The sequence below is a fragment of the Phyllobates terribilis genome, unplaced genomic scaffold, assembly GCF_046119375.1.
Source record: "Phyllobates terribilis strain yellow unplaced genomic scaffold, ASM4611937v1 Scaffold_13__5_contigs__length_258822181, whole genome shotgun sequence".
Lineage (NCBI taxonomy): Eukaryota > Metazoa > Chordata > Amphibia > Anura > Dendrobatidae > Phyllobates > Phyllobates terribilis.
This window is the reverse complement of record NW_027362773.1, coordinates 138,991,271-139,014,840: the sequence shown is the minus strand read 5'-3', so window position 1 is coordinate 139,014,840 and position 23,570 is coordinate 138,991,271. Positions and strand designations below refer to the sequence as shown.

General features: G+C 42.1%; 1 protein-coding gene across 8 annotated transcripts in view; it reads left to right on the top strand.

The window, feature by feature from the left end:
* Positions 1–19,181, top strand: part of LOC141174073 (uncharacterized) — a 49,859-nt gene extending 30,678 nt beyond the window's left edge. For 3 of the 8 annotated variants that reach the window (XM_073658716.1, XM_073658715.1, XM_073658714.1), the window contains 10 exons: positions 303–9,890; positions 10,304–10,546; positions 11,459–11,557; positions 12,687–12,727; positions 12,958–13,086; positions 13,690–13,842; positions 14,695–14,823; positions 15,501–15,555; positions 15,781–15,913; positions 18,670–19,181. In XM_073658716.1, the coding sequence (XP_073514817.1) occupies positions 303–9,890; positions 10,304–10,546; positions 11,459–11,557; positions 12,687–12,727; positions 12,958–13,086; positions 13,690–13,842; positions 14,695–14,823; positions 15,501–15,555; positions 15,781–15,913; positions 18,670–18,910 (10,811 nt within the window). In that variant the 3' untranslated portion in view covers positions 18,911–19,181. The remainder of the gene's footprint in view (positions 1–302; positions 9,891–10,303; positions 10,547–11,458; positions 11,558–12,686; positions 12,728–12,957; positions 13,087–13,689; positions 13,843–14,694; positions 14,824–15,500; positions 15,556–15,780; positions 15,914–18,669) is intronic. The other 5 variants (XM_073658719.1, XM_073658721.1, XM_073658720.1 and 2 more) reach the window with 5 other exon arrangements.
* The last annotated feature ends 4,389 nt before the right edge of the window (positions 19,182–23,570 follow it).

Sequence of the window (23,570 nt, the reverse complement as noted above, 5' to 3'; positions counted from 1 at the left end):
ATTGCAAAATTGGCATATAAACATTAAACTAATTTTGCTTTGAAAGTACAGTTAAGCATTATATAAACTATAGAAGAAGTGATTGATGTGTATTACTTTCTGCATAACAATGCTAAGATATATTTATTACACGGTCTGTATTGTTTGCATATATCCTTACCCTAATGCAGTATCTTTTAATTTACCAATCTTGCACTTTTTAAAAGCTCTTAGAAAATGTTGCGAATATTTTCTCATTATATTTACTATATCTGGATGTATTTAATCGTAATTAGTTCTCCCACTTTTTTCATATTTTTCAGTTTCACCCACTCCTTGTGTTGAGGCACGTGATTGTACTTGGTCAGAATGGTATGATGTAGGCAAACCAGAAAACAATGAAGGAGATTTTGAACGATTTACAGATATTGAGAGCCAGGGTCACAAACTGTGTAAAACTCCAAGGAATGTGCAATGCAGAGCAAAAGATTACCCTGACGTAGAACTTAAAGATTTAGGCCAGGATGTAACATGCAGTCGAAGAACTGGCCTAGTTTGCCTTAATAGCAAAAATCCAGAAATGTGCTACAATTATGAAATGAGGATAGAATGTTGTAAATACAGTGAATGCACAGCTACATCTTCATCAACAAGTACAGAACAGACTTCATCTCCAACAAGTTCTGTTTCAATAAAACCACCATCTCCCACAACTAAAGAACACCCAACATCTTTGCCTGTTCAGGTTACTTCTTCTGAAACATCCCATCCAACTGACACAGCAGCATCATCTGAAATTACTCCTTCAGAAACATCAACACTTAGAACAAGTGGTGAAACTACTCCACAACAACAAAAAACCTCAAATTCTCCATCAACCACATTGACAGGTACACCTGAGACATCTAGCTCAGTGATTGATAAAACATCCAAATCATCTGAAGTGACCACAAAAACTCCTACACCCGCTCCAACAACACGTTGTGTGTATAAGATGGAATGTCGTTGGACTCCGTGGTATGATAGTAATGCACTTAATACCAAAAGTGATGGAGGAGACTTTGAAAATATTGATTATATGAAATCTAAAGGATTTGAACTTTGTACAAAGCAGGAATTTGAAAACAATATAGAGTGTGAAGCTATAAATGAAAACAGACTCGCTATTGCTAATAACAATCAAAAATACAGTTGTGATCTGGTATATGGACTAAAATGTGAAAACAGAGATCAAAGTAATAAAAAGAAGTGTTCTAACTATCAAATACGGATAGAATGTTGTCAAAAAGTTTGCGAAACTCCAGAGGTTATAACAACTGAAACTACAGAACCAGGAACCAACAGTGGTGAAATGACAACCCAAGGGACAACTAGTGCAGAATCAGAACCTTCACAAGTTTCTACAAGACCTCCATCATCAACACCTTTGACACCATTAACAACTGAAAAACCCTCTATTGAAGTCACACCGTCACCACCAACTCTCTGTGTATATAAGATGGACTGTCGCTGGACAGAATGGTTTGATGATAATAAGCCTAACTCAAAAAGTGATGGTGGGGACACTGAAAGCATTGCAAGGATTAAGTCTGAGGGCAGGGGAGTTTGTGAAACCTGGGAAGTTGAAGACAAAGTTGAATGTGAAGCAATAGATGGGAAAAATGTATCCATTATTAATAATAATCAAAAATTCAAATGCAGTTTGGAGGATGGTGTTATCTGCAAAAACAGAGACCAAATAAGCAAAGGAAAATGTTATAACTACAGGATGAAGGTTTTGTGTTGTGGAAAAGTTTGTGAATCTGTGCCAACACCTACAATATCAACAACTGAAACTTCTGAACCTACAACTGTTTCTGGTGAAATTACAAGTCATGGAATATCTACAACAACACTACCTGAACATGGGTCTACAGGCATATCATCTACACAAAAGCCTGATATATCTTCCTCATCAGAAGGCACATCCCCTCCTTCAACATCATCAACCGAAGTTACAACCTCTTTCACATCAACAACAGCAACATGTATTTACAAAACGAAATGCCGTTGGACTACCTGGTATGATATGAATAAGCCTACGTATGAAAATGATGGTGGAGAGAGTGAAAGTCCAGAAGATATCAAATCAAAAGGGAATGAAATATGTAAGAATCTAGAAGTCGAACAGATGATAGAATGTGAAGCTGTAGATCATGATGGAGTAACAATTGCTAATAATCAACAAATTCTAACCTGTGCCCTGAAAAGTGGATTAAGTTGCAAGAACAGTGATCAAGAAAAAGAAGAACCGTGTAACAATTACAGAGTAAGGGTTCAGTGTTGTGCATCATATTGTGAACCAGTTGTAACATCCACCATATCAAACCCTGTAGCAACTCAATCATCTAGCCCTACCACAAGCTTGGTTACTGAACCTGCTTTGACTTCTGGAAAGGACTGTGCTAATGAAAGAGAATTAGAATGTCGGTGGACTCAGTGGTATAATGAAAGTAAGCCATCTAAAGAATTTAATGGTGAAGAAAATGAAAATTCCGATAAAATAAAATCTGCAGGATGGGAAATTTGTAGGCAGGGTGAAGTTGAAAATCAAATTGAGTGTAAAAATGAGCATCATTCTGAAACAGCATCAGAGCAATATCTAGCTCAAAAAACTACTTGTAATGTAAAAAATGGTTTGATTTGTAAAAATCAAGATCAGTCTGGAGAAAGCTGCCATGACTACAGTATAAGATATGAATGCTGTTCTGAGAACTTTATGAAAACTTGCGGTGAATCCACAACACCTTCATCTACTGAAGTTACAAGTGTAACAACAACTATTTCTATAACGCAGCCTTCTTCATCAGAAACTTTACCACATTCAACATCAGTTACTGGCACTAAAGTACCTGAGACTTCCTCTGAAACTACACCAGTCAGTATTACTGAAGTACCCTCTTCTCCAAGTTCTACCTCATCTGAAGTGACATCTGCCACATCATCGCCAACAACAGCTTGTATAAAAAAAATGGACTGCCGATGGACATCATGGTATGACAACAATTTTCCCAGTTCAGAAGTTGATGGAGAAGATGAAGGAGATGCAGAAAATGCTCAAGACATAAAAGCTAACGGACAACAGATTTGCAATCAACATGAAGTTCAGCACAACATTAAATGTGAGGCTATCAATGAAAAAGGTGCAGTAATATCAGGCAATCAACAAACCATGACTTGTGACCTGAAAAATGGACTGAGCTGTTTGAATAAAGATCAGAAAAATAAAGAAAAATGCCACAATTATAGAATACAGTTTGAATGTTGTGCAGAGGTCTGTGATGAAGACACACCCAAAACAACATTAGCTACAACAAGTTCAACAAGCAAAACTGAATTTACATCAGAAGAATCCACATCACCAGTTAGCTCAGAATCTCCATCACCTAGTGATACAAAATCTCCAACCAGTACCACAGGTGTTTCATCTACTCCAACAACATCTTCTACTACAAAAACAGAAATTACCTCTCCAACCCCTGCTACGATTACCAGCTGTGAGAAATTCAGAGAGAATGAATGTCGCTGGACAGACTGGCTTAACACAGATGAACCTTCAAAACACATCAGCGGTGAAGACGTTGAAAGTTCTGAAAAGTCGAGATCTTTTGGAACTGAAGTTTGTAAAAATGAAGAAGTTGAAAATAAAATTGAATGCAAAGCTGCTCAACATCCATATTCAAGTTATGAAGAAATTGGACAAAATGTAAAATGTAATTTAAAAGAAGGATTTGTTTGTAAAAACAATGAGCAATCTGGGGAAACAAAACAGTGTCTTGACTATGAAATCAGAATTGAGTGCTGTTCTAAAAAGTTTATTGAATCTTGTGAAAAAACAACACCTTACCCTACTTCACCTTCATCTAGTGAAATTACAGAAAGTCCCATAACAACATCCATTACAGAACTTTCATCACAAAGTTCTGGTGAATCTACACCAGGTCAACCAATAACTGGAGAGCAACCTATTACAGGCAAAACTCCTGGTAAGACCTCATCTTCTGAGAAACAAACTGCTAACGAACAACCAACCCCAGACATAACACCTGGTCAAACCTCATCATCATCTGAGAGACCAACAACTGGTGAACAACCAACTACAGGCACAACACCTGATCAAACCTCATCTTCTGAGAAACTAACTTCAAGTGAAAAACCAACCACAGGAACTACACCTGGTCAAACCTCATCATCTGATAAAACAACTATTGGTGACCAACAAAACAAAAGCACGACATCACGTCAAACCACATCTTCAGAGAGAACAACCTCTGGTGAACAACCAACCATAATCACAAGACCGGGTCAAACATCGTCCTCTGAGAGACCAACAACTGATGAACAACAAACTATAGGAACATCTGAGATACCAACCTCTAGAGAAACGTCAACAACAGGTGAACAAGGAACCACAGGCACAACACCTGGCCAAACCTCATCATCTGAGAGTCCAACAACTGGAGAACAACCAAACAAAGGCACGTCACCAGGTAAAACATCATCATCTGAGAGACCAACCTCTGGAGAAAAGTCAACAACAGGCGAACAAGGAACCACAGGCACAACACCTGGCCAAACCTCATCGTCCGAGAGACCAACCTCTGGAGAAAAGTCAACAACAGGTGAAGAAGGAAACACAGGCACAACACCTGGCCGAACCTCATCGTCTGAGAGTCCAACCTCTGGAGAAAAGTCAACAACAGGTGAAGAAGGAAACACAGGCACAACAACTAGCCAAACCTCATCGTCTGAGAGACCAACCTCTGGAGAAAAGTCAACAACAGGTGAACCAGGAACCACAGGCACAAAACCTGGCCAAACCTCATCGTCTGAGAGTCCAACCTCTGGAGAAAAGTCAACAACAGGTGAACCAGTAATCACAGGCACAACACCTGGCCAAACCTCATCGTCTGAGAGTCCAACAACTGGAGAACAACCAAACAAAGGCACGTCACCTGGTCAAACATCATCATCTGAGAGTCCAACCTCTGGAGAAAAGTCAACAACAGGTGAACAAGGAACCACAGGCACAACACCTGGCCAAACCTCATCATCTGAGAGTCCAACAACTGGAGAACAACCAAGCAAAGGCACGTCAACTGGTGAAACATCATCATTTGAGACACCAACCTCTGGAGAAAAGTCAACAACAGGTGAACAAGGAACCACAGGCACAACACCTGGCCAAACCTCATCGTCCGAGAGACCAACCTCTGGAGAAAAGTCAACAACAGGTGAAACAGGAACCACAGGCACAACACCTGGCCAAACCTCATCGTCTGAGAGTCCAACCTCTGGAGAAAAGTCAACAACAGGTGAACAAGGAAACACAGGCACAACAACTGGCCAAACCTCATCGTCTGAGAAACCAACCTCTGGAGAAAAGTCAACAACAGGTGAACCAGGAATCACAGGCACAACACCTGGCCAAACCTCATCATCTGAGAGTCCAACAACTGGAGAACAACCAAACAAAGGCACGTCACCTGGTCAAACATCATCATCTGAGAGACCAACCTCTGGAGAAAAGTCAACAACAGGTGAACAAGGAACCACAGGCACAACACCTGGCCAAACCTCATCGTCCGAGAAACCAACCTCTGGAGAAAAGTCAACAACAGGTGAAACAGGAAACACAGGCACAACACCTGGCCAAACCTCATCGTCTGAGAGTCCAACCTCTGGAGAAAAGTCAACAACAGGTGAACCAGGAATCACAGGCACAACACCTGGCCAAACCTCATCGTCTGAGAGTCCAACAACTGGAGAACAACCAAACAAAGGCACGTCACCTGGTCAAACATCATCATCTGAGAGTCCAACCTCTGGAGAAAAGTCAACAACAGGTGAACAAGGAACCACAGGCACAACACCTGGCCAAACCTCATCGTCCGAGAGACCAACCTCTGGAGAAAAGTCAACAACAGGTGAAACAGGAACCACAGGCACAACACCTGGCCAAACCTCATCGTCTGAGAGTCCAACCTCTGGAGAAAAGTCAACAACAGGTGAACAAGGAAACACAGGCACAACAACTGGCCAAACCTCATCGTCTGAGAAACCAACCTCTGGAGAAAAGTCAACAACAGGTGAACCAGGAATCACAGGCACAACACCTGGCCAAACCTCATCGTCTGAGAGTCCAACAACTGGAGAACAACCAAACAAAGGCACGTCACCTGGTCAAACATCATCATCTGAGAGACCAACCTCTGGAGAAAAGTCAACAACAGGTGAACAAGGAACCACAGGCACAACACCTGGCCAAACCTCATCGTCCGAGAAACCAACCTCTGGAGAAAAGTCAACAACAGGTGAAACAGGAACCACAGGCACAACACCTGGCCAAACCTCATCGTCTGAGAGTCCAACCTCTGGAGAAAAGTCAACAACAGGTGAACCAGGAATCACAGGCACAACACCTGGCCAAACCTCATCGTCTGAGAGTCCAACAACTGGAGAACAACCAAACAAAGGCACGTCACCTGGTCAAACATCATCATCTGAGAGTCCAACCTCTGGAGAAAAGTCAACAACAGGTGAACAAGGAACCACAGGCACAACACCTGGCCAAACCTCATCGTCTGAGAGTCTAACAACTGGAGAACAACCAAACAAAGGCACGTCACCTGGTCAAACATCATCATCTGAGAGACCAACCTCTGGAGAAAAGTCAACAACAGGTGAACAAGAAACCACAGGCACAACACCAGGCCAAACCTCATCTTCTGAGAGACCAACCTCTGGAGAAAAGTCAACAGCAGGTGAACCAGGAACCACAGGCACAACACCTGGCCAAACTTCATCATCTGAGAGTCCAACAACTGGAGAACAACCAAGCAAAGGCACGTCACCTGGTCAAACATCATCATCTGAGAGTCCAACCTCTGGAGAAAAGTCAACAACAGGTGAACCAGGAACCACAGGCACAACACCTGGCCAAACCTCATCGTCTGAGAGTCGAACAACTGGAGAACAACCAAACAAAGGCACGTCACCTGGTCAAACATCATCATCTGAGGGACCAACCTCTGGAGAAAAGTCAACAACAGGCGAACAAGGAACCACAGGCACAACACCTGGTCAAACCTCATCATCTGAGAGATTAACCTCTGGAGAAAAGTCAACAACAGGTGAACAAGGAACCACAGGCACAACACCTGGCCAAACCTCATCTTCTGAGAGTCCAACAACTGGAGAACAACCAAACAAAGGCACGTCACCTGGTCAAACATCATCATCTGAGAGACCAACCTCTGGAGAAAAGTCAACAACAGGTGAACAAGGAACCACAGGCACAACACCTGGCCAAACCTCATCGTCTGAGAGTCCAACAACTGGAGAACAACCAAACAAAGGCACGTCACCTGGTCAAACATCATCATCTGAGAGACCAACCTCTGGAGAAAAGTCAACAACAGGTGAACAAGGAACCACAGGCACAACACCTGGCCAAACCTCATCGTCTGAGAGTCCAACAACTGGAGAGCAACCAAACAAAGGCACTTCACCAGGTCAAACATCATCATCTGAGAGACCAACCTCTGGAGAAAAGTCAACAACAGGTGAACAAGGAAACACAGGCACAACACCTGGTCAAACCTCATCATCTGAGAGATCAACCTCTGGAGAAAAGTCAACAACAGGTGAAAAAGGAACCACAGGCATAACACCTGGCCAAACCTCATCATCTGAGAGTCCAACAACTGGAGAACAACCAAACAAAGGCACGTCACCAGGTCAAACATCATCCTTTGAGAGACCAACCTCTGGAGAAAAGTCAACAACAGGTGAACCAGGAACAACAGGCACAACACCTGGCCAAACCTCATCGTCTGAGAGCCCAATAACTGGAGAACAACCAAACAAAGGCACGTCACCTGGTCAAACATCATCATCTGAGAGACCAACCTCTGGAGAAAAGTCAACAACAGGTGAACAAGGAACAACAGTCACAACACCTGGCCAAACCTCATCGTCTGAGAGACCAACCTCTGGAGAAAAGTCAACAACAGGTGAACAAGGAACCACAGGCACAACACCTGGTCAAACATCATCATCTGAGAGATCAACCTCTGGAGAAAAGTCAACAACAGGTGAACAAGGAACCACAGGCATAACACCTGGCCAAACCTCATCGTCTGAGAGACCAACAACTGGAGAACAACCAAACAAAGGCACGTCACCTGGTCAAACATCATCATCTGAGAGTCCAACCTCTGGAGAAAAGTCAACAACAGGTGAACAAGGCACCACAGGCACAACACCTGGTCAAACCTCATCGTCTGAGAGTCCAACAACTGGAGAACAACCAAACAAAGGCACATCACCTGGTCAAACATCATCTTCTGAGAGACTAACCTCTGGAGAAAAGTCAACAACAGGCGAACAAGGAACCACAGGCACAACACCTGGCCAAACCTCATCTTCTGAGAGACCAACCTCTGGAGAAAAGTCAACAACAGTTAAACCAGGAACCATAGGCACAACACCTGGCCAAACCTCATCGTCTGAGACACCAACCTCTGGAGAAAAGTCAACAACAGGTGAACAAGGAACCACAGGCATAACACCTGGCCAAACCTCATCGTCTGAGAGACCAACCACTGGAGAACAACCAAACAAAGGCACGTCACCTGGTCAAACATCATCATCTGAGAGTCCAACCTCTGGAGAAAAGTCAACAACAGGTGAACAAGGAACCACAGGCACAACACCTGGCCAAACCTCATTGTCTGAGAGTCCAACAACTGGAGAACAACCAAACAAAGGCACGTCACCTGGTCAAACATCATCATCTGAGAGCCCAACCTCTGGAGAAAAGTCAACAACAGGTGAACCAGGAACCACCGGCACAACACCTGGCCAAACCTCATCATCTGAGAGTCCAACAACTGGAGAACAACCAAACAAAGGCACTTCACCAGGTCAAACATCATCATCTGAAAGACCAACCTCTGGAGAAAAGTCAACAACAGGTGAACAAGGAACCACAAGCACAACACCTGGCCAAACCTCATCATCTGAGAGTCCAACAACTGGAGAACAACCAAACAAAGGCACGTCACCAGGTCAAACATCATCATCTGAGAGATCAACCTCTGTAGAAAAGTCAACAACAGGTGAAGAAGGAACCACAGGCACAACACCCGGTCAAACCTCATCTTCTGAGAGACCAACCTCTGAAGAAAAGTCAACAACAGATGAACCAGGAACCACAGGCACAACACCTGGCCAAACCTCATCTTCTGAGAGTTCAACAACTGGAGAACAACCAAACAAAGGCACGTCACCTGGTCAAACATCATCATCTGAGAGACCAACCTCTGAAGAAAAGTCAACAACAGGTGAACAAGGAACCACAGGCACAACACCTGGTCAAACCTCATCGTCTGAGAGACCAACCTCTGGAGAAAAGTCAACAACAGGTGAACAAGGAACCACAGGCACAACACCTGGCCAAACCTCATCGTCTGAGAGTCCAACCACTAGAGAACAACCAAACAAAGGCACGTCACCTGGTCAAACATCATCATCTGAGAGACCAACTTCTGGAGAAAAGTCAACAACAGGTGAACAAGGAACTACAGGCACAACACCTGGCCAAACCTCATCGTCTGAGATACCAACAACTGGTGAGCAACCAAACAAAGGCACAACACCTGGTCAAACCTCATCATCTGAGAGACCAACCTCTGGAGAAAAGTCAACAACAGGTGAACAAGGAACCACAGGCACAACACCTGGCCAAACCTCATCATCTGAGAGTACAACCTCTCCTGAACAGCCAACTACTGGTGAACAACCAAACAAAGGCACACCTCACACCACAAGCTGTTTCTGCCTAATTAATGATGTAATATATGATCCAGGTGAGATTGTATATTTTAATTACAATTAATTCTTTGTTTTTTATGATTTTTTTCCTATACATAAAGAAATTTAGAATTGCTTTTTTTATTCAACTTAATTAGTTTATATTTAGTGCATGATAACATTTTCCAATTTAACATTCTAGACCTTAGTCAATGCAGAAAATTCAGCAATCTGCCATTCATATATTGTCTTTTATTTGCACTAGAACAGTATTTACTCACAAAGTGTCTTTTCAAGGGTCCTTTCTACTAAGGACAATATATACAGCCTACTTGGAACACCATGAACACCATTTTAATTTATATCCATCCTTTTTTTTAAGGTCTACCTACATAGTAAACATAGGGAAATTAAATGCAATGTGTTTGCATATTTTACCATCAACCATGCTTTACAATTTGTGTTTCAGGTGAAATTATTTACAAAGAAAAAGATAGTCAAGGCTGTGTCTTCCATGCAGTTTGTAGCACTGAATGTCATATCGAACGGTCTTTAGGGGAATGTACCACAACAGAATCTACACCCACTTCAGAAGATTTGACTTCAATTAAGGATGTCAGCAGTAGTAAACCTACAATGACTAGACCAAGCAGGAGACCTCCTACTGTTTCGAGTAGTACACCATATGAACCTGAAACATCAACAGATTCTAGTAAGTACAAACCTGATAACCTGGCATTACGTGAGAACCACTGCCCACTAAGAATAGTAATTTTAATACATGGTAAAATTCTGTAGGCTCACACACAGATGAAATTACTGTGGGTGGCATGTGTTTAAATAAAATGGGGTACATTGGATCCTTCTTATCAATGTTACACAATGCAAAGAACGATACAGAATTAACCTAAATTAATCATAATCACACTCCTGCACTGTCCCATGAGGATCGGAGAGAGCCATTGCACAGTAATTGCACCATAATTAAAACGACACAGGTTTTTAATGCTCATTACCTGCAGATTGAGCCCCCCTATTTGCTTATAGATTGTAAACTTGCTAGCTGGACCCTCACTCCTCCCGTAACTGTTGAACGGTGTTACTTTGTGATTTCTCTATTGTTTGTACATGTGCTTGCTCATTTTAAAGTGCTGCCGAATTTGTTGGTGCTATATAAATACAATTATTAATATTATTATTATTATTATTATTAGATTCTGCACATCACTACTCTGGTTAGGTAGACTAAATACCACATCACAACCTGTCAAAACAAGATGTCATGAAATCAAAGATAATTAGGAAGACACAGTTCTTTTATTTGTTTCAAATTACTGTTCCTAGTTCCTAAATATAGTGATTTAGATGAGTGTTATCTGGGTGAAGATCTGTATAAAATGCTAACACTTTTCATTATAGGACTTTTGTATTAATAGTTGCCACAATCGCTTTTGGCAAAGTCTTCATAAAAAGTCAAAAACACTATAGAAATTTAATTCCATGTGATCAATGGTGGCTCCTAAATATGCCACTAAGAAAATACGACATTAGGAAAGCTGTAAAATCCTCTAAATGCAATTTTTTTTCTCAATATGTATTTAGAACATGTTTGTATCCTTTGCAGCATGTGCACCTTGTGAATGTCAAATGCCAAACTGTAGTACAGGATATCGTGTGGTGTCACGTATGCAGCCTGGTGATTGTTGTGCAACCATCTTATGTGGTATGTACTATTTACTTTTTACTATTTCATTATGAAAGACAGTAAAAATATGACTACAATTTTAGATAAAATTAGATATTAATTCCATTTACTATTCAGGACATTTTTGCAGAGTAAAATAGCTTCTGCTGCTACATTGAAACCATTAATAGATGGCAAGAAAATTATTTTTATGCATAAATGGTAAATGCATGTTCAACAAATGTTGCATAAATGAATAGTACAGGTGGATATAAAAAAGTTTGTAACATATCTCATTAGTGAATTATGCTTCTTTCTCCACTTATGAGCCAATTCTTACTCCCCCCCGCTTCCTGAGCTCAAAATTCACTTAGAAAAATCAGATCATCTCTGTCTTGCTCAGACAAGACTAACTGCTAGCTTACTGTGATGTCAGGTTACATTTTCTACCATACTCTATGGACAAGAGAGGAGGAGTGATGAACAGAGTTAGGGAGCAGTCAGAGGGAGACATAGGCAGATCGTGCTGAGCTTTCTAACACGTCTTTTATTTCATCCCAGAGCTGGATTCACATATGATCAGCTCATTGATTAATGCTGTGTAATTTCCCTCAAGCTGTTACTGCTTTTGTTTGTGTGCTTTCTACAGAAGAAGGGCAGGAATCCATCCGTATGTGTGACATTATAAAAAATAGTCTCCTCCCACTAACTCAGAGTAAATTGAAAATTTAAATTTATAGCCTAAAGAAGGGAAAATTGTTGAAAATACAAGTCTTGTAATGGGTATAAATAGAGTTATTCCTCATGAACATACATACATTTTTATTTATTTATGGCAACTTACTCTCCGAAGTTCATTCAAAGTACAGTTACCTTCTAAATGTTAGGAATGATATAAATTAGTGCCAGAAAGTCTACTTCATGGTGATTTCCATGTTGCAAAATATTTTTTTTAATGCATAAACTTTGAAGTGCAAATTGTGAAAGCTATAGACCATAAAGTATAAAATTCACTGTACTTTGTATGATGACATACTCCTTTTATACTGCAATATCTATAAGTGCAAATTATGCAATATGATGGGGACGAATGTACTTTTGGCTAAATTTGAAAAATATGGGAGAGAATAATTTATCTGAATAATCTTTTTTTTTTACCCTTTTCCAGAACCTGATGACGTCTGTGTAGCAGACAATACCATTTATAAGGTTTGCATACATCGAAAACATACAACAACTTTATCTTTCTATCAATGTTCTGGGAACAATTCTGCATAGTGTCGAAGACCTAAGCTGAGAATTTGGTCTTCATTGTGGGTAGATGTGTACAAGTGTCTGAGCTTGTAAACTGGTGTAAATACAGCCTAAAATTGGGTTCACCAATAGTAACACAACATTTATAACTATTTTCTTAACCTGCATTCTGTATTTTTGCGCAGCCTGGATCCACCATCCCACAAGCTAAGAATGTATGTCAGAAATGTGAGTGCTCCAAGAGTGAAAAAGATGATTCTGGTTTATATGCAATAACATGTCAGGAGCTTGTCTGTGACGAGACCTGTGAGAAGGTGAGTAAATATATTATTGTGGTTTATGCACACCAGAGAATGGCATTGTATAGTAGGCATCACACCATACATTCAGATGAAAGGTCCATCAGTTTTAACCAAAGTATCCAAAAGAAAGAAGAAAGTGGATCGACACTATGTTTTCCGCAGTGTTGCTTGCGAAGAAATAGCAGTAGATAAAATAGAATCCCGACACTCACAAGCTTTGAAGTTTATTCAATGCACATGTGGAAATCCAAATCACAGACGTTTCAGCCCATCCCAGGTTTTCATCAATGGTTTCAATTAACCAAAGTATCAGCCACCATATTATCCAAAAAACAACAAGGAGACTGATACACCCACCATAAAGTGTCATTAATAACTGCAACCATAAAAGCAGAAATAAACTTCAGGACCCCTTTGCAAATATCCATAATTTTCCCATTTTTACCCAAGTTCAGTTTATTAAATGGCATTAGTACAGTATATGAGATATATGTTGATTTCGAGCGCTTACGTGAAAGTTCAGCCATATGCTCGATCTTCACTTTGCTCTTGCATCTCTTTCAAAAGATGAAAAACATTTACTTTAAAAGTTTACTTTGATGGCTTTGTCATTAGGGCTTTGAATATGCTGAAAAGGAAGGTGAATGCTGTGGTGAATGTGTACCCAAGCAATGTACCATGAAGAAAACGAAGGTAGAGAGTGGAGAGAGTGGAGAGACTGGCCAAAACGGAGAAAGCGGAGAGGAAGACTCACAAATTTTAATCCAGGTACGTGAAAAATATCAAGCCTAAAATCTATGTATGCTGAACAAGAATTATAACTAGTATATCCTATTAAGTTGGATGCATTTAGTGGCTGATTCATTAAGACCTGCTTTGTGCATGCCAATCTTAATGAACGGGCTTGATGGACTACGATTTATATAATTCATTACGAGGCTCACTCCACTTAATGAATGAGGTGTTTCTCTTAACAGGTGCATGCTATTGCCAAAAATGTACTCCAATCAAAGACTAGAGTACATTTCTGGAGTAAGCTACTCTACAAAAGTGCTGTAACTTTCCATGAACTTGACAGATGGCCGCAGCCAGATTAACATAGCCGGCTGGGACTATTGTGTTAATGCCAAAAGTCGTAATATTTTTGTTCAACTTCCGTGTTGGGCAAAAATATTGCAACTTATTAAGATGTTTTACGTCAGACTTCTGGGGTAAACACCTTAGTGAATCATCCCTTTAACATAGTTTTTAAAAAGTATAGAAAAAGAGACATGGACCGCACATCCAAAACATGTACATTTATCTATTGTGGCTAAGCAAAAATTTAGAAAACTGAACATGAGGTCTTAGTTGACGTTAGGATCAGAATGTATGACGCCTACTGTCACATCGTGAGGAGCCTATGATTGGGTCTTTAACCTTTAAAGTGAGGTGCCATGTGGCAACCATTGCCAAAATAATAGCGTACTAGCAGGAGGAGCGACCCAGATGCTGCAAGGTAAAGCCCCCATAGCTTCAAGTCACACCACAGAAGAATTGCTGCCACACAGCACCAACACCGAGTGAGTAGACATTTTTTTAATTTATATACTCCATTGCAACCTTTTTTTGTATTTTTAGATTGGAGAAACTTATCGTCCCGAAGGCAGCACATGCAGCTACTATGAGTGTGATGAGGAAGATGGTAAACCTGTTTTGACTAAAGTAAAGAAGGTTTGCCAAGAGCTGGACATCTACAAATGCGAGGAGGTAAAATCATTTATATGCAATGTTGCAATCCATATATATTGGAAGTTGTCATTGTATATTAGGTCTGAAATATATTGTGCATGTATTTTACTGTATCCTGACTCATTCTGTCCCCCCAATTTAAAATTAAAATATTTTTTAGAGCTCTTATAAAAAGAAAAATGCTCACCTAGCCTCTGTGCCTGCTTGCTTCTGTTCTTCATTTTTGATGTAGGGTTGATGGGGAATGGACGAGAATGGCATCATTAGCATTTCTCCTACAACTCTATGGCTATGGGTTTGCTAGAATTAAAAGAGAATTTAACTTTAATAGCCTATCCTTGGTGGTAGTCAAAAATCTGATACTTATTATAGGGGTTCAGGTTATCAGACCTTATACCCTATGCTTATCATAGGTGTTCAGGTCTTCATTTTTTGATGAACCATCATATTAAAAAAAAAACTTTTTTTAAGTGCCAGTATAATAAAGAGGAGGAGCACACATTTTCAAATAACCACTGTGATTAAATGGGAGTCTGAGAATATTGGAATAGCCATCATTTTAACTAACAGTTTTTTGTTGCGCAAAAACCCCTTTAACTTATTTCACAAAACGTTGAGATAACCATTTGTTGCTATAATACATAGTCATAGACAAGATAAAAAAATACATTTTTTTCTTTTTTTTTTCCCCACAGGGCACAGTTAAATATGATGAAGATGGCTGCTGTCAGACATGCACATATAAGACAGGCAAGTAAAATAGCGAAGCACATGCTGTATAGAATATAACGACATGCTAGTCTTATCACATTTTGAGATTATTTATATTGTAAAAACCACAGAACTCATTAAAAAAAACATAACCCCACAACAGTTTGTAGTACTCCAAATCAAGTGTCACGTGCAATAGAAAAGTAAGATTGAGTATGGCTAGTGAATATTTGTCAATAATTGCCATTTCTATTTCCTTTGTAGAAGTTCAGATAGTAGAAAAACCAGTGGTTGAAAACTGCAGCTCTAGAAAGAACGTGACAGTACTGAAGGAAGACAACTGCGAAGTTGAGGTGGAGCTCACATACTGCGGAGGTCCTTGTATGGGAACATCAATGTAAGTGACATGACTGTGATACAGCCATGGATGAACCATATAAGTTAAGACTTGAATATTAGAGACAAGGTATAATATTTGTATACACATGATCCCTAAAAAGAGTTTGTAATGAATTGTCTTACTTGAAAAATATAAAAAAACACCTCCAAGTAATAGAGCTTCATATATGTGTCATTTGTTGAAATTGTCCCATTGCTTCCCTCGAAGAAAAAATCTGATAGATGTATGTGGCAGCAACATATCTGATTTGCCAGCATAATAATTATCCATTATAAAAGATCAGTTTTAAAGGGAATCTGTCACCAGGTTTTTGAAACCTAACCTGAGAGCAGCATGATGTAGAGGCAGAGACCCTGAGTGACGGAGGTGGATGTGGACCCACTGCACCACGGTATGGGCTTACCCCGGACGGGTGTGACTAAGTGACTACCTGGTTTTCACTAGGGCCTCTGGTGGTGAGGATAGGCTTGGCTGCAGGTAGTCACCAGGTCTCACTTCAGGACAGTCCCCAAACCTGCAACAGTTGACACACGAGTCAAAGTAAGAAAGCAGAACAGAGAGGGACGAAGACTGAAGTGTAGTCAGTTGGTCCAAGGTCAGGGCAGGCAGCACGGGTTCACAAAACTAAGCTGAGGTCAGGAATGGAGAGGTCAGAAACAATGGGTATAAAGTTGGGTCAGAAACTGGAGAGATGAGACAAGAACACCAGACTGCACACTGGAGATGGACAAGAACAGGGACCTAAGTCATGGGAAGGAGCAGAGCACTGAATGCAGTGAGTTGCATGGCGTTGAGAACGCATGCAAGTTACCACCGTGACACCCTAATTCCAGCGATGTGTCACTTACTGGACTTATACAAGAGGGCTGAGGAGAAAAAATTGTGCAAAAATAAGGTCTTATCTGGCTGACAAGTGTCAGAAATCGTAACGATATATGCTGACCTGATCCAGGGTTGTTAGGCTGCGGAAGTGATATCACCAAAAATGCATGAAAAAACAAGGAAAGTTTGTGGTCCATATCCACACTGCCAAATGATGAAGAAACATCAGACGCCAGAGATAATACAAAAATAACGGTTTCTTTTATTTTTTTCTACGCGTTTCAAAGTATATCCAACATCTTCTTCAGGAAATAAAAAAAAACATATAGACATGTTTTTTTATTTCCTGAAGAAGAAGTGGTATATACTTTGCAATGCTTAAAAAAATATACTTTCTGGGCTTGTTAGTGTTGTTTTGATATAATCACTGTTTTATTAGTCAGCGATTATCGCTACAGAAATAGTAAACTATCTGTCAGATAGTCCAACCACGCCCCCACTACTGATTGGCAGATTTTTGCCTATGCACAGTGAACACAGAAAGCTGAAAATCAGTAGTGTGAGTGGAGATATAGCAGGCTCAGCATTCAGAGAAGTGATAGATCTTCAACACGTAGTAATCAAAACTGCAGCACTTAGTATAATAAGTGATACATCACTGAAATCAGGGTCTCTGCCCTTACATTATGATGCTTTCAGATGGAGTTGCCAAATCCTGGTGACAGATTCCCCATAAGGCTCAGATGACTTGACTTTATTATGACATAGTGTAGTTTATGTGGGAGTCATAATGTGGGAATTATAGGCTTTCATGTGTCCCTACTAGTGATGAGTGAGTGTGCTCGTTTATCCCTTTCACCGAGCACGCTTGGGTGCTTCCCTAGTATCTTCAGCGTGCTCGTATATTATGTTTGAGTCTATGCAGCTGCATTATTTATGGCTGTTACACATCCTAAACACATTCCAGGATTGCCTGTTAGGGAATTCTCACATGTATAGGCTGTGTAACAGCTATAAATCATGCAGACGCAGGGAACATAATATACGAGCATGCTGAAGACACTCGGGAAGCACCCAAATGTGCTCGGTGAAAGGGTCATCACTAGTCCCTACTATACCTCCATATACTTTCAAATTCAAACAGTACTTTTATTCGTTGGACTCTTACTTCTAAAAGAGGACAACATTTAATAGAGTAGAATCATATGGGTGGGTAGTGCACGAGGTCTATATTTAGTTTTTGGAATCTAAATCATTGCTCCACTTCTACAACAAATTGTAAGCCTACTAGAATTGATGCCAATCTATTCACATGTCTGAGTCCAATGGCAAAGACAGTGGTCTGTGGCTGCTTGATGGAGACGGGAGAACCCCCTCTTATCTGATGACATCCACAACTCTTCTTTTAACTAGCCAGCCTGGTGCAATGTTGCGTGTGGGTAACGCCACAACTATGATGTCCCATCGGGCTGGCTAAATCAAAAGAAAAACCATGGATGCCATCAGATATGAGGCAGTTCTTCTGCTCCCATTCTTCTAAAACTAATTAGACACTTACTAGAGTAGATGCCAATCGATTCACATTTCCCAGTCCATAAACCATGACAGGGTCTGTGGCTGTTGGAAGTGAGTGGGAGAACCACCTCTTATCTGATGATATCTGTGGCTCATCTTTCTATTAGCTGGCCTGGTGCGATGTTGCATGTGGGTCATGTCACAGTTTTGATGTCCCACCATGCTGGCTAATCAAAAGAAGAACCATGGATGCCATCAGGTAAGAGGTGGTTCTTCCGCTCCAATTCAGCAGCCACAAACTACTGTCTTGGCTATTGGACTGGTACTCATGAATCGATTCGCTTTGACTCTAAAGCCTACCAATGGTTACTATGTGGCTAGCCGACGTTAATAACATTGTCTATATGACTTTTCAGGTATTCAGCGGTATCACAAGGAATGGATCACAAGTGTTCCTGCTGCACAGAACTGGAGGTGGCTGACAGAGAAGTAGAAATGCTATGTGCCAATGGTCAGCGAAAGACCCACTATTACAAAGATGTGATTAGATGTGGCTGTTCAGTAGCTACCTGCGAACCAGTCGCATCTGGTGAGATTCAAGATTCACAGCAAATAAATCAGAAATACCAATCCATCTCTCGACGAAGAAGAAGATGAATGGGAAACCAGAGAGCAAGGCAGCAATATAATGCTTTTTGAATAGTCAACTTGACAAAAATTCCCTAATGATTTCCCTTCTAATGTATTCATACTGCTACCCGATAGTCTGATGCTGGATAGAAGGAGGCATGTGAAGGTCATATAAATGGATATGCAATTTGATATCCAGCATTTCTTGCAAAAAGTTTTATGCTGTTACTTGCTTTCTAATGCTTATCAATCCTTGTATATGTGTATGTCATTAAACTATAAAATCAATATGCAATCATATGCTTCAGATGCATTGTGTTACTGGACAAATTGGGGCTATTTAAGTATTTATTCATATTTGTCAAAAACTAGAGCTTGTTAATGAATTCCTAACCAGGCACATTTTTATAGTACAGGTACATTTCATGCCTCTAAAATGTTTTGTCTTTGGACGTTCCCATTATCACTATCTGTTTTTCACAATATTTTTTTTTTGCTGATATTGGGCAAAAATGTAAAGAATAGTGTTGAGCGAGCATGCTCGACACTGCTCGGTACCCACCCGAGCATCTCACTACTCGGGATGTTCGGCGAGCACCCAGTATTTCTGGGTTACTCGGGCAGGAGCTCAGGTCTCCGCCCTGCATGTTTGGCGCTCTTTACAGAGCCAATGAACATGCAGGGATTGCCAGACAGTCACTGTAATGCCGGAGCCATGTTGGTTGTGGGTATTACAGTGATTGGCTGGCCGCACAGCGTCACCTCGAGTATTTAAAACCGGGCGCTGCCATTTTGGACACAGTCGCCTGGGATCAGACAGTGTAGGGTCAGTGCTGCTGAGTTAGGGAGAGATATAAAGTGCGAAATAGGTAGTGTAGGGTCTCTAAAGCCTGCCAAATCAAACAAACAGTCCTTCTGAGGACTAATATCCATCCCAGATATCAGGCAGGCAGGCAGGTTGTATAGGAGACGCAGTACAAATGCCGGTCTTATTAACCTTTTGGTATTCCCCCCCAAAAAAACCAAATTGAGTGTGTATGTGAGTGTTCAGACACAAATATATCTGTTTAAAAGAGTCTGGTGTAGGCCAGATAACTAGAACTGTAGTTTTGCAGTTCCACGGTTCAAATCTCTGTATTATCCACTTTTTTGCCTTTCTTGCATAAAAAAAAACATTTTCAGTGTCTCGCTGACTGTTCAGACACAAATATATCTGTTTAAACGATTCTGGTGTAGGCCAGATAACTAGAACTGTGGTTTTGCAGTTACACGGTTCAAATCTCTGTATTATCCACTTTTTTGCCTTTTTTTGCATAAAAAAAAACATTTTCAGTGTCTCGCTGACTGTTCAGACACAAATATATCTGTTTAAAAGATTCTGGTGTAGGCCAGATAACTAAAACTGTGGTTTTCCTCTCCCACGGTTCAAATCTGGGTGTAATCCACCTTTTTGCATAAAAAAAAAACATTTTGAGTGTCTCGCTGACTGTTCAGACACAAATATATCTGTTTAAAAGAGTCTGGTGTAGGCCAGATAACAAGAACTGTGGTTTAGCAGTTCCACGGTTCAAATCTCTGTATTATCCACTTTTTTGCCTTTCTTGCATAAAAAAAAACATTTTCAGTGTCTCGCTGACTGTTGAGACACAAATATATCAGTTTAAAAGATTCTGGTGTAGGCCAGATAATTAGAACTGTGGTTTTCCTCTTCCACGGTTCAAATCTCCTTTTCCCATTGATAATGCGAGTGTAAGCTATTTTACTTCATTTACAATGGGCAAGGTGCGTGTCAAGGGACGTGGTACTGGACGTTCTGGCGATGGTGCGTGCAGAGGATGGGGCCGTGGCCAAGGTGAATATGTGCCACAACCAACAGCCACATCTTGCTCCAAGTTCTTGACCGAATGACAAGGGAAGCACACAACAGCACCACTATTGCGAACTGATCAGTGTGAACAGGTTATTAATTGGATAGCAGATAATACTTCCAGTCACCTGGGCACCACTACCTCCAGTCTGTCTTCCACACTGTCAAGTGTTAGTAGCCATGAGTCTCGACTGCATACTCCTCCTCACCCTGATGCTCCTTCCTCCCACCATGCTGAGTGTCGTCAGACAGCAAATGATCCCACAGTTGGACACTCTGAAGAGCTGTTCACTGGTCCATTTCCATATTTGGGCCCCTCACCTGCTCCACTTGAAATGGTGGAAGAGGAGATCCCATGTAGCGATGGCCAAAAATTTGAACAGCCACGGCCAGAGGAAGGCGACGCTGGCAATTTGTCACAAGAGGTGGATGATGAAGAGACACAATTGCCACAAAGTGAGGAGGAGGACCGTGGTGCGGAAGTGGAAGAGGAGGAGGTGGTGGATGATCTGGTAACTGACCCAATGTGACAGGAGGACATGCAGAGCGAGGCCAGCAGCACACAGGGGGAGGGAGGCAGAGTACCCCAACAGGCAGGAAGAAGCAGTGTGATGGCCGCAGACAGAAGGCGGGCAACCGCTCCCCGTAACACCAACACGAGGGACGTTGCCAGTACAACCGGTAGGTCTTCCAGAGTCTGGAATTTTTTAAAACACTCTGCTGATAACCCCAAAAAGGCCATTTGTACCACCTGCCAGGCCAGCATCAGCAGGGCTGACAAAACTACCAACCTGACCACCACCAACATGATCAGGCACATGGCAGCAAAGCACCCGACTTTGTGGGGCGAAACCTAGGGTCCGCGACCAGTGTCAGCGTGTCAGCAGGTGTCACCACTGCTTCTTCCGCTGTTGTGCATGTAAGAAAACCCCTGTTGTGCATGCAAGGCAATCCCCTGTCCATACTGCATGCAAAGATGCCCCCTCCTCTCAGTCTTCACTTGTTATGGCAGTTTCTCAAGAAACAGCATCAACGTCCACGTCCATGTCCCACTGCAGCGTTCAGTTGTCCATATCCCAGACCTTTGAATGAAAGCGCAAATTCGCAGCCAACGCCCCATAGGCCACAGTCCTAAATTCACACATTTCACGACTGCTTGCGTTGGAAATGCTGCCTTTTAGGCTGGTGGAGATGGAATCCTTCCGCAACCTTATGGCGGTGGCCGTTCCTCGGTATTCGGTCCCCAGCCGACACTATTTTGCCCGGTGTGCCATCCCCGCACTACAAAAGCACGGCCCAAAAACATCTGCCGTGCCCTCAACAATGCAGTTACTGGGAGAGTCCACCTGACAACGGACACGTGGACAAGTGCTTGTGGCCAGGGACGGTACATCTCCCTGACGGCACGCTGGGTAAACATAGTGGAAGCCGGGACCCAGTCAGACCTTGGGATGGAACACATCCTCCCCACACCGAGGATTGCGGGCCCTATGTCAGTCAGAGTTGCCCCCACAGTGTACAGCTCCTGTGCATCATCCTCCTCCTCCTCCTCATGTTCAGCCTCCATCTCAGATATCACCACATCAGTTACAAGCTGGAAGCACTGCAGTACTGCTTCAGCCAAGCGGCAACAGGCTGTGCTGAAACTCATAAGCTTAAGTGATAAACCTCACACTGTTTGTGAGTTGTGGACAGCTGTGAAAGAGCAGGCAGATCTGTGGCTGAGACCGCTGAACCTACATCCAGGCATGGTCGTGTGTGACAATGGCCGTAACCTGATGGCGGCTCTGAGGCGAGATCACACACCTACCATGCCTGGCTCATGTGCTTAACCTCGTGGTTCAGAGGTTTCTTAAATCGTACCCCGAGTTGCCAGATCTGCTTGTCAAAGTACGCTGCCTGTCAGCTCATTTTCGAAAGTCGGCTACAACTTCCGCCGCCCTTGCTGTGTTGCAGCAGCGTTTGCAGCTTCCGGCACACCGACTGGTGTGTGATGTCCCAACACGTTGGAACTGTACCCTCCACATGTTGCAAAGGATTTGTGAGCAGAAGAGAGCAGTTGTGGCGTACCAACTGCAACAAGGCCGTCGATATTCAGGTCAGACTCCACACATAAGACCTCAGGAGTGGACCTGGATGTCTGACATATGTACCATCCTGACAAACTTTGAGGAGTCCACCAAGATGGTGAGTGGTGATGACGCCATCATTAGCGTCAGAATCCCACTTGTCTGTCTTTTGCAACACTCTGCAGAGAATTAAAGAGGAGGCATTGCAGCCAGGGTATGATGAGATGGATCAAGAAGCCGTAGCGGGCGATTACACACAGCCCAGCCTCATCTCATCCCAACGGGCACTGGTGGACAATGAGGGAGAGGAGGAGGAGGAGGAGGAGGAAGAACAGGAGCTGGTATCATGCACTGTAGACGGTAGTACCTGTACAACTGTCATACTGTCGGTTAAGCGTGAGTGGCCTGAGGACAAGGGGGAGGAGGAGGAGGAGGAAGAGGAGGAGGAGGAGAGCATGGTCAGTCGTCATCTTGGTGAGGACACGGAAGTATTGTCTGTTACCAGTCTGGCACGCATGGCTGACTTTATGTTATGCTGCCTTAACCGTGACCCTCGTGTTGTCAAAATGTTGGGTGACAGTCATTACTGGTTGGTGACACTTTTAGACCCCCGCTACAAGGAGAACTTTCACTCTCTTATTCCTGAGGTGGAGAGGTCAATAAAAATAGGACAGTACCAGAAGGCCCTTGCTGCAGAACTGTTAAAAAAATTCCAATCTGAACACGCTAGCGGCAGAGGTCACAGTTCGTT